The sequence below is a fragment of the Eleutherodactylus coqui genome, chromosome 2, assembly GCF_035609145.1.
Source record: "Eleutherodactylus coqui strain aEleCoq1 chromosome 2, aEleCoq1.hap1, whole genome shotgun sequence".
In the NCBI taxonomy this organism is placed as follows: Eukaryota; Metazoa; Chordata; class Amphibia; order Anura; family Eleutherodactylidae; genus Eleutherodactylus; species Eleutherodactylus coqui.
In genome coordinates, this window is record NC_089838.1 from 161,577,687 (window position 1) to 161,589,960 (window position 12,274).

Consider the following 12,274-nt stretch of genomic DNA (forward strand, 5'->3'; position numbering starts at 1 on the left):
TTTTTAATATTTATATATAAATATCATATATGCACATTTATTTATAATCAGGATGGGATATTAAAGAAGTGACCTGATTTGTTCTCCATTAGAGATGAGTGAACATGCTCATTTAGAGCAATTACTTGACCAAGCATTGCTTTTTTTGAGAAACTGCCTAATCGGGCGAAAAGATTCGGGGGGTGCCGGGGGTGAGCGGGGGGTTGCGGTGGGGAGTGGGTAGGGGGGAGAGAGAGAGAGCTCCCCCTGTTCCCCCTTGCAACCCCCTGCTCCACCCCGCCGCCCCCCAGCACCCTAGTAAGCAGTTACTTGAAAAAGTGTATGAAGCTGATGTGTTACCAGAAACGCACAGCTCCATAAACACTGCTGTGACCCAAGATGGTATTGCAGGTACAGCTCCTATTCACTGGAATTGGAACTGTGCCTGCAATATCATCCTGGACCACTGCAGTATGTATGGAACTGTGTGTTTCCGGCAACACATAGTCTACATGTGACCATGATTGGCAGGGTTCTGGGTGGCAGATCCCCACTGATTAACTGTTGATGGCCTATCCTGAGGACAGGTTATCAGTAATTCAGTTTGGGGAAACCCTTAAAAGCATTTAGAGAAGGCTATTTTTATTTCTTGATTTTTTTTATTGTGGAAATTAATTTTGGTCTATCTTGTTCACATAGCATACATGATGGTACGCTAACTGCTGTTTATGAATTTTTAGATTTTATCTGTTGTTGAAGGGTTTTCAAAATGTGCACAAGTATTATACATAAAACTAGACATGAAATGTTTAGTATCAAATATTCAAAATTCTATTTTATCCCTACACAAGTCCTGTTTTTGAAGATACAGATAGGATTAATCATTGCAAATAGGGGAATATCTAGGATATTTGGTGAAATGACCCAGAGGTTTAGATTCATACTGAGCTTAACCTAGAGTATGAAGTTTATATTGGCTTTTAGAGTGTGCATTATGAACAGAACTACAAACGAAAATTGTCATTGCATTTCCTTTTTTGTCAGATACCATATATACTTGAGTATAAGCCTAGTTTTTCAGCACATTTTTTGTGCTGAAAAAGCCCCCCTCGGCTTATACTCGAGTCAGGGAAAGATTTAAAAAAAAAACTGTGTCCCCGGCAGTGGTGCGGCAAGTTACTTGAATTCCTATGTTCCCGGTGGCGATGTGGCAAGCTGCTGGAAATCTCCCCGCTGTCATCCCTACCGTCCTCTCTGCTCGGCTCTGTCATCCCCCGTCGTCCACGCTGTGATTGGATCGAGCTCTAACCAATCACAGGCAGTGCTCGATCATTCACAGCCAATCGCAAGCTGCTGTCATCTTCCTGCTTGGCTTTCAAATCCTCCACCATCAGTGCTGTGTAAGTAAGCTCTGTGATTGGATCGAGTGCCGGGTGTGATTGGCTGGCGCTCAATCCAATCACAGCGCTTACTTACACTGCACTGACAGAGATGACAGAGCCGAGCAGAGAGGAGAGCGGGGATGACAGCAGGGAGAATTCACGCAGGTTGCCGCACAGACGCCGAGGTGAGTATGGAGGGTTTTTTTTTGACCCAGTATATACTAGAGTATAGCTCAGCTTATACTCGAGTCAATACGTTTTCCCAGTTTTTTGTGGTAAAACTTATTGACTCGGCTTATACTCGGGTCGGCTAATACTCGGTACTTCTTAAATATATTTTTCAAGTAGTGATATATTTTCAGTAAGTAAAGTATTATGAAATATAATGAAATAGAGTGAATAGGAAAGAATGAAGACCTACTGTCATATCAGTAATAATGTCACTACGAAATCAACAATAGAGAAAGAGTGAACATGCTGTGCATGGTTCACGCCTATCTTTAGTATGTTTGTATAATATAGTATATCCGTATATAAAGATGAATGTAGCGAATTGTAAAAAAAAAAAATCAGAATTTGTGAAAAAGCTAGATTCAGAAATTCAGTAAGTTCAGAGAAATAGTGAATAAATGCCACAAGAATAGCAGATGAATACTATTATTACTAAGCAAAAACATTGAAAGTAAGAGTAGAAACAAAGTATAAGCAAACATTGTAATATATCATAGTAACTGACATTTTGTCAGAATCATGCTTCCGCTTTGCTCGTTATTTTCATACTTGAATTTATAGGACGCCTACACATTCATTCACTGACTATTGCCTTTGATGTGCCCTTAATTATTAAACTGCTTTGAATCTAGAGTCTTCAGAAATAGGTATACTGCAAAAACTAATGTTTGTCACTTGACAGCAAAGTATACCATAATATTGAAAATGTCTTGTAGTCATATCTCAATGCACAGACATATGTCAATCAGCTATAATATTAAAACCATCTACCTAATATTCTGTACATCCCCCTCATGTTGCTAAAACAGCTCTGACCAGTTGTGTCATAGAGTCTTCAAGACCTCTGATGGTGTTCTGCACTATCTGACACCAAAATTTTATCAGCAGATCCTTTATGTTCTCTAGTCTATGAGGTGGTTTCTCTATGGATCACACTTGCTTTTCCAGAACATCCTGCTGATACTTGATCAGATGGACTGAGATCTGGGAAAGGGGCCTCTGCCACTAGGAATACCATGATGTAATTCTTCATCATGATGTAATTGTAATTGGACTTCCACAATGTTTAGGTAGGTGGTACGTGCCAAAATAAAATTCAGATGAATACCAGGATCCCCAGCAGAATGTTGAATACCAGGTTACCCAGCAGAATGTTGCCCAGAGCATCACATTGTCTCCACCAGTTTGTCTTATTCCCATAATACAACCTGGTGCCATTTCTTCCTTAGTTAAGCCATGCATGTACAACCAACTGCCCACTTGATGTAAAAGAAGATGTGCTTCATTACACCAGTCCACTTTCTTCCACTGCTTCAAAGTCCAGGTCTGATGATCACGTCACCATGATATGGGACTAGCATTGATCTGCAGAATGACAGTCCTCCAACTCTTAATCTGACTGTTGAAAGGGCTGATGTTAAAATAAAGATGGACAGGATTAAGGAAACTGTTTGCAGTGCTATGCTGTTTCTATAAATTCCATTTACATCTATTAGAGTAATAGAAGCAGTGCAGCACAGCTAAAATGGCTGTTTCTGTAATCCCAGCCAACTCTATCTACTTCATCATTGACGACTTCAATAGGCACAATAGGAGACGGGAGTCCCCTATTCTGAGTATAGGTATAGATACCCTATGGATATGCTATAAATGTCTAAGATGAGAATATCCTTTTCCTTATTCAGCAATCTGTACTATAGTAGCTCTTATGTAGTACTGGACCAGGTGTTCTGCTCTTCGCTTCCCATGTGCATTATTGAGCTCTTGTTGCCCATGACCCTGTCTCCAGTTCACAACTTGCCCTTTCCTGAACTTTTTTTTTGGTAGGACTAATCTGCATACTAGGAACAACCTGCAAAAACTACTATTTTAGAGATGCCCTGACTCCGTTGTTAAGTCATCACACTTTATGTGTACGTATGCATTTATATATTCATATACAGACACACACATGATATTACCAGTAAGCAAATCTAAACTTATTTCTGGATAAAAAATATATATAATTGGGTTACAACAAAGTTTAGTTTGACATGCTATAGATGCAAGAGATTGGATAAGGCTGGCTCCTAGAGCGATTTCCCCCTTAAAAGCAGTTACAGACTGCATCACATGATCCCACTCAGAGAAGCTGACTGGCAGAGAGTGATCATATGATACACGCTGTGACTCCATAGAATCAGGAAGAGCTTTCTTTTAAGTGCTGCTGACTATTTGACCCATTGTTGACTATGAAAATCTGAGATAGTTCTATATTAATGGTTACATACTTAATTGGACTTTATACTTTTCCTTAATTGTTATAGATAAATTTTAAAGTTCATAGATAATTTCATTAAAGTATGAAACCAGAAATGCAAACAGTGTTTATTACATAACCATAACTATAATATTAGCACAGTGTATTCATTTGGGACACATGCCTAGTGCTATGATTAAAGCACATTCTGTTTGCAATAGATTTTACTTCTACTTTTATTTAGTAGGCTGCTGTTTCTGAAATATACAGTATGTGGTTCTTCTTTTACACAAGGATGTCTGAGTAACACCTATTCATCTCTGATAATAGTACAGTACTTGAACCTGCAGTGACTTTCTATGAAGCTTTCTTTATTGAACAGTATCTTTGCAAATGATTTTTGTGTAGTATTGTATCTGAGCAGATATGATGAACAATAGATTAGATGGTGGGAGGAAAATGTTCGTAGGCTTTTTAGTCTACAGTATTTAATTTGTAATGCCAGTTGTGCTCAGAGAAAGTTTTGCTCAAAGTCAAAGTAGAATTTACTAGTAATTTTGTTTGATTATGCATAAGATATGGAAGTAAATTGTATTAGACACCAACAAGTATCTGATAAACATCAGACATTTCCCTGTAGTACTAAATATCATTGACAAACTTGGTATCAAATTTTAAGATTAAACAACATCAAGTCAAAAAGTCTCTTAAAATGATCATTTTCCAATATTTACATAGATTCAAGTTAGTAAATGATCCAATTAGTAGGGGCAGGTATTAATGTAGATTTATTGGCACTTACCCTTTCTGCTGATTGTGCTGTTCCAAAAAATATTGGAATAAAAGCTAACCAAATGATGCAAGTTGTGTACATTGTAAATCCAATGGGTTTGGCTTCATTGAAGGTTTCTGGCACTCCTCTAGTTTTAATGGCATAAATAGTACATGTAACCATCAGTAGAATACTGTATCCCAGGGAACAGATTAAAGAAAGTTCTGAAATGTCACACTTAAGAACTCCTCGGGCATTTACGGGGTCTGGTGTTCTTTGTTCTCCATAGTCCACTATGATATGAGGAGGATCTACTATAAACCATATGAAAACTCCAAGCAATTGAACGGATATAAGGCTGAATGTAATGACTAGCTGAGAAGCTGGGCTTATACACTTTGGGGCAGTCACAGATTTCTTTCCTTGTTCAAATATTCGATGAATCCTGTTTGTTTTTGTGAGCAATGCAGCATAGCTGAAGCACATGCCAAGTCCCAAAAATATACGTCTCAGAGAACAAACTACCATATCTGGAGTTCCAATCATTAAAAATGTGATTGCGTAACACAAAAAAATCCCAGTCAGTAAAACATAGCTCAGCTCACGTCCAGATGCTCTCACAATGGGTGTATCATTGTATCGTACAAACGTGACAATTACAAATGTTGTTGCCACTATACCCAAAATGGCTATGAAGACGGGACCAACAGCCCAAGGAGAGTGCCATTCAAGCTTGATAATAGGAATTAGAGTGCAGCCAGTGCGGTTTGTATTTGGTTTTTGATCTAAAGGACATAGTTCACAGCTCAGCTCATCTGACTGGTAGTGATAGCCTTCACACCTCTCACAGTTCCAACAGCAAGGGACTCCTTTTACAGTTTTCTTTCTTTCTCCGGGTTTGCACGGCAGGCTGCATACGGATGCTGGCTGGGTATGTTCTCTGCTTGTCCACTGCATATCATCCACCTGTAAAAATGAAACAGTTATAACTATGGCTTCTGATTCATTCATATTTGAAAATGCAGTAAATAAAAATATTATTAATAATAATTTAGCAATATTTAAAAAGAAATTAGTTTATATAGTTTTAACCCACATTCCCCAAACTATATAAAACCAATATACTCACTGTGGCGCCACACTGACATCACCAGGCAAGAAGATCCGATGACAATCTGTAAACCTGTCACATGGGCTTCTAATGTAAAAGCCCCAAGGCAGGTTTACAGAATGTCATATAAGACGTCTCTGTCTGCCCTCCTATTACCTGCAGTGGTAAACAACCCACGTGGCCACTGCCATCTAAGTAAATAGTCAACATAGTACCTTACTCTGCACTAAGGTCTCAGTTTTTACAAAGTACAATACTTTTTTGTGTTTAATACATTTCTCACTTTATTTGATAGACAAAGAAAAACACAAAAAGTGTACATTTACGTCTTGCAGGTTTGGGGTTTGTATGGAGGGTGATCATGGGTCAATCCCACTCCTTACAATGTGGGTGTCGGCTGTTTCTTACAGCCCACACCAGCCCGCAACAGCTTTGATAAGCAGTGCCCCTGTTCGGACTTTTTAACCCTTTAAATGTCACAGTCGCTTCTGAGAGCAGCATTTATATATACTTATATTTGGTGTTGCTGCGTCCGTTAAAGTCCGATCTATCAAAGTAATTCATTATTTACCCCACACGGTGAGCGTCATCAGAGCAAAAGAATAAAGAATTCAAGAATTGCGCTTTTTTTGGTCACTCCATCTTCAAGAAAAAATGTAATAAAAAACAATTAAAAAGTCATATGTATTCAAAACTGGTACCAATAGAAAATGCATGGCATATTGCAAAAAATGAGCCCTCGCACAGCTATGTCGACGGAAAAATAAAAACGTTATGGCTGTCAGAAGATAGTGTCAGAAAATGATTAAAAATAATTTAATATCTTTTGAAAAAAATAAAAGTAATACAACAAAAATATATATATACATTTGGTATTGTAGTAATCATACTGACCCATAGAAAAAAGTTATCATGTCGATTTAGTTTCATTGTGTGTGCCGTAGTAACAAGATGCACACAAAGATGGCGGACGTTAGTTTTTTTTCCATTTCACTCCACTTAGAATTTTTTTCAGTACATTATATGGTACATTAAGGGCTCAGTCACACGGGTGCATCGGCATCCGGACACCGGCACCGATGCGCCCGTGTGACTGACAGTTAGAAGATGACCGTACCTGAAGACAGCCGTCTCTCTCCAGCGCTGATGAAAGAACACATGACAGGCAATGAAGTCGGTCACATGTTCTTTCCTCCAGCGCTGTGGAGAGACATCCGTCTTCAGGTATGTCCGTCTCCTTCCTGCAGTAACACGGGCGCCGATGCGTCCGTGTGACTGAGGCCTAAATAGTACCATTGAGAAATACAACTCTTCTTGCAAAAACCAAGCATTCAGACATCTAAATCAATGGATAAATGAAAGAGTTTTTACTCTTTAAGAGGGAGGAAATACCGATAATGAAAAAAAAAGGCTGCGTCCTTCAGGGACAAAGATACACTACCGTTCAAAAGTTTAGGGTCACATTGAAATGTCCTTATTTTTGAAGGAAAAGCACTGTACTTTTCAATGAAGATAACTTTAAACTAGTCCTAACTTTAAACAAATGCACTCTATACATTGCTAATGTGGTAAATGACTATTCTAGCTGCAAATGTCTGTTTTTTTGTGCAATATCTACAAAGGTGTATAGAGGCCCATTTCCAGCAACTATCACTCCAGTGTTCTAATGGTACAATGTGTTTGCTCATTGGCTCAGAAGGCTAATTGATGATTAGAAAACCCTTGTGCAATCATGTTCACACATCTGAAAACAGTCTAGCTCGTTACAGAAGCTACAAAACTGGAAGGAAGACTGGAAAAAAGTGTTGTGGACGGATGAATCCAAGTTTGAGGGGTTTGGATCACAAAGAAGAACGTTTGTGAGACACAGAACAAATGAAAAGATGCTGGAAGAATGCCTGACGCCATCTGTTAAGCATAGTGGAGGTAATGTGATGGTCTGGGGTTGCTTTGGTGCTGGTAAGGTGGGAGATTTGTACAGGGTAAAAGGGATTCTGAATAAGGAAGGCTATCACTCCATTTTGCAACGCCATGCCATACCCAGTGGACAGCGCTTGATTGGAACCAATTTCATCCTACAACAGGACAATGACCCTAAACACACCTCCAAATTGTGCAAGAACTATTTACAGCAGAAGCAGGCAGCTGGTATTCTATCGGTAATGGAGTGGCCAGCGCAGTCACCAGATCTGAACCCCATTGAGCTGTTGTGGGAGCAGCTTGACCGTATGGTACGCCAGAAGTGCCCATCCAACCAATCCAACTTGTGGGAGATGCTTCTAGAAGCGTGGGGTGCAATTTCTCAAGCTTACCTCAACAAATTAACAGCTAGAATGTCAAAGGTGTGCAATGCTGTAATTGCTGCAAAAGGAGGATTCTTTGACGAAAGCAAAGTTTGATGTAAAAACAATGTTATTTCAAATACAAATCATTATTTCTAACCTTGTCAATGTCTTGACTCTATTTTCTATTCATTTCACAACGCATGGTGGTGAATAAGTGTGACTTTTCATGGAAAACACAAAATTGTTTGGGTGACCCCAAACTTTTGAACGGTAGTGTATGTAGCCAAGATTAACCCAACTGTGATAACATTCTGTGACAAGTTATCTTACTTTAAAGGGATTTTCCAGTGAAATACAATTGATGACCTATCCTGATGATAGGGCATCAATAGTATTTCAGTGGAAAACCCCTTTAAGCCATTGGAAGTTCAAGTTATCTTATGTTAACACAACAAAATCCATTGTAATGCTAATGAAAGGGTAAACAATCTGAGGTGCAGAAATGTATCTCAATGGTAACTGTGGCTGCATCTATATATAAATTGTAACTGTAGCAATTTTATTACCATGACCTCCACAGAAATCTGTGTAAATTCTACATAATTGTGTCAGTCCGCAGTGGTTACACCTCCTCCCAACAGGCCACGCCCTATTTTTGTGAAAGTGGCACAGAGTAGGGCTTGTGCCAAATTTTTAAACTTTTTAATGCCAAAAATAAGATGAGCAATCTCCTATATGTCTTTAATGTAGGGCCTCATCTAAAGAGCTCATATGGACTTGGAAAATGATCTCTCACAATTTGTACAAAATATGTGTTTATAACCTCAAATTTATCTTCTCGTAAATACAGCAGTAATGCAATTCTAAATTCTTACAGTAATAATGTTTACATATTTCTTAGCGCTCCTTGCAGAGTGTCCTACTACTGTTTGTGATTGTTTTCTTTTGCATTGCAGCCACAGCAGCGTGCGCCTGCATACATTTATTTCCCTTTGTTTGGATATGCTGCTTTTTTTAAGTAATAACATCAACACATGATTGGCCACACCATTGTACTAGTTACAATTGCTGATAACATTGTGCTTATCACATAGCAGTATCCACAATGTAGAAGTGTAAATACAAGGGTAGCAGCAACTGCAATGCTTATGCAAATATGCCAGTCACATCGCCACACATACTAAATTCCTTGTTATGGTGATACTACAGTACAACACATTTTCTGCTCTTTTATACTGTTACTCTCAACCTCCCATAACAGTATTATACAAGTGTGTATATAAAGTCGTATATCAGCAATGCAGAAGACAAGACAGGAGGAATCATAGATGTGTTGAGAATTCAGTACCTTCTCACAATACAATGCATACTAGTTTGGTATACAGTTGATGAGTTAGAACTTGGAGCCACAATTAAAATGGCCCATGAGTGTGTCACTTGTTGTTTCTCTGGATATATACATTTATGTACCATTGGATGAGTAGTAAATATCACTCTGTGTCCCAAAGGGAAATAAAAATCCAGATTGATGTGTGAACAAAGCATCATGTCACAGATGAAAAAACTGAAATGCGACAAAATTACGCTTCTAAAAACTCATGCCACAGAAACAAAACATTGGAATACCGCCGGTACAAAGCAACACAATCACATTATTAATTATGTGACAGTTGATATAAAAGGAATTCTGAGAACACAGTAAACCAAAATGACAAAATTTGGTGTCCTGCCCAAATCACATATTGAATAAATACTTTTCATTAATTTCCACTAAAAAAAAGCAAAAGGAGAACAAAAATGTCAATATTAAATTGCATTTAGTACATGACTGCTACACAGATGTGGTAGTAATGGAAATGCATTCAGGAATGATGACAAGATAGTGGACCAACCCGGAGGATATCATGATGTTCCAATGTATTTATTATCATATTGAGTGTGCAGAGTTCCAGTTACTAATGTCCCTAACATAACAATGAAATAAGATAATGTTTGGCTGAAACGCATTTTCACTACTCGAATATCTATCAATACATTTTTAGAACATCATTTAATGAAGCTATATTTTAATACGAGGAAACTGCATCAACGAACAAGTTATGAGTCAATCATTCACATATCAAGTCAATTGATTACCTAATCTTATCACATATAGAATGGAATAAGGTTCTCACTAGAGATGAGCGAGCACCCAAATGCTCAGGTCCACGTTATTCGAGTCGAGCTTTTCATCAAATTCAAGAGCTCTACTCGAGTAACGAACCCCATTGACTACAATGGGAGACTCGAGCATTTTTGTATGTGGGACGCCGGGTGCTGAGCTTCAGCTTCCTTCTCTCTCTCTCTCTCTCTGATTATAACTAGACTATAGTGTATTTAGAACTGTAGATACCACAACAAATCTATGAAGCAACTTAGCTAGGAATTTCATAGTCTATGTTCTTGAAAAGTTGCGTTTTTAGGAGGGGTAAATGTACAATTTATTCTTAGCGTAAAACAAATATGCGTAAATATTTTTTAAAAATGCACTACAACCACACTATCTAAAGGGAACCTGAGACGCCAACAGGCTCATTCACTACAGCGAACTTCATTTGACACTGCAACATAGTTTAAAAAAAAATCGGGTACTGGGAGAAGTGTCCACTCAACAGCTACCCTCCAACTCGGCCAGATTGTCAGGTCTCTTCCTATTTGCCTATATGAAGAGAACTGTCAACTAAGCCAAGTCAGTAAAGGAGATGCTGGAGGACAGCTGCTCAGCGGACACTTCTCCCTGTGTCTGGCTCTTTATAAAATGATGTTTTGTTTGATGCACTGCAGCATTTCAGAGTAAAACATAGCTCATTGTAATAAGAGTGCCTGTCAGTATTTCATGCTGCCTTGCGGTTAGGGCAGTATTAATCTGCTGACAGGTTTCCTTTAAATGTATTATCTATGATAGATAATATGTAATTTCATTTAGAGAAGACTGTACAGTAGGTAAGAATTTATACCAGGTAACAGGAACATAAGAAAACAACACAGCCAATGTTAAACTAGATATCTGAACCACATTAGAACTTGGACCTAGAAGATTGGAGCATTGAAGAGATGAGTCAGTTACCAATAAAGGCCCATTTAGATGGAACGAATACCGGGCAAATGATGCCCGACACTCGTCCCGCACTCGCTCTCGTGCTGCTGCACGGGAGCTAGTATCGCTGGCTCACAGTGGGGAAACTGGAGGAGATTTCACTCCCTGCGTTCCCCCGACCCTCTACTTTGACTTAATATAGCGGCCGTTCAGTACTAAATGGCTGCTATTTACATTGAACAATCATTGTTCAGCTCATTGTCCATCGTTTATGCTGCATAAACAATGGACGATGAGCTGAACGATGATTCTTCAGTGTAAATAGCAGCCATTCAGTACTGAACGGCCACTATGTTAAGTCAATGGAGAGGGGCGGGGGAGAGCGAGGAGTGAAATCTCCTCCAGCCACCCTAGCCCCCTGCTGGCCGCTCTGTGAGCGAGCCAGCGATACTAACTCCTGTGTGACAGCATGGGAGCAAGTGTATGCTGGGGCGAGTGTCGGGCATCATTTTCCAGACATTTGTCCCATCTAAATGGGCCCTTAGACCTGAAGCTTATTAATTGAAATCCTTTAGAAGACCAACTATAACCCACTATTTGATGAAGTTAATTGATTGTGTTAATTGTCAAAAAAGCCTGTAAGTGAGGAATACAAACCCATTGCTGTGAAAAAGTAGACTTGTACCACTTGTTAATGTCATTGACCATAGCCATATAACATTGCCCAACAATCAGAATACAACTGTGGGACATGTGGATGGAAATGCTCAACATTTTAAATGCATGCTCACTGCTGAACTACATCCTGGGCAAGTCATGTTTGAATTAAATTAAATTAATATACCATGTCTGGTATAAATGTTACATTCTGTATACAAGCATGGGATTATGATATTTTAGTTTAATGGCCAGGAGGTACCGGAAAGTTTTAATTTCACCTCTAGATAACTGAGGATGACAATGATGATGATAGAGGTGTTGATCATCAATTCAATCGTCTACTGAATGTCTACCTTTTGAAGCTTTGAATATCCGTAAGCCATTTAGTATCACCCATTTCTGTTATGAACTGCTCAATGCCTTTTGACATTTGGAATGACATATATAAATTATAATGCTTCTGAATTCTAGTACAGGCAATAAATCTACTCGTGAACTACACTTTATGCATTTGGGATAAAGTTGGTTGTGTTCTAGAG

At 38.7% G+C, this 12,274-nt stretch overlaps 1 protein-coding gene across 1 annotated transcript in view; it reads right to left on the reverse strand.

The window, feature by feature from the left end:
• GRM8 (glutamate metabotropic receptor 8) overlaps window positions 1-12,274 on the reverse strand; it is a 962,395-nt gene that overhangs the window by 66,417 nt on the left and 883,704 nt on the right. Inside the window, exon 9 of the mRNA XM_066591862.1 lies at window positions 4,634-5,569. Coding sequence (XP_066447959.1) covers window positions 4,634-5,569 — 936 coding nt within the window. The remainder of the gene's footprint in view (window positions 1-4,633; window positions 5,570-12,274) is intronic.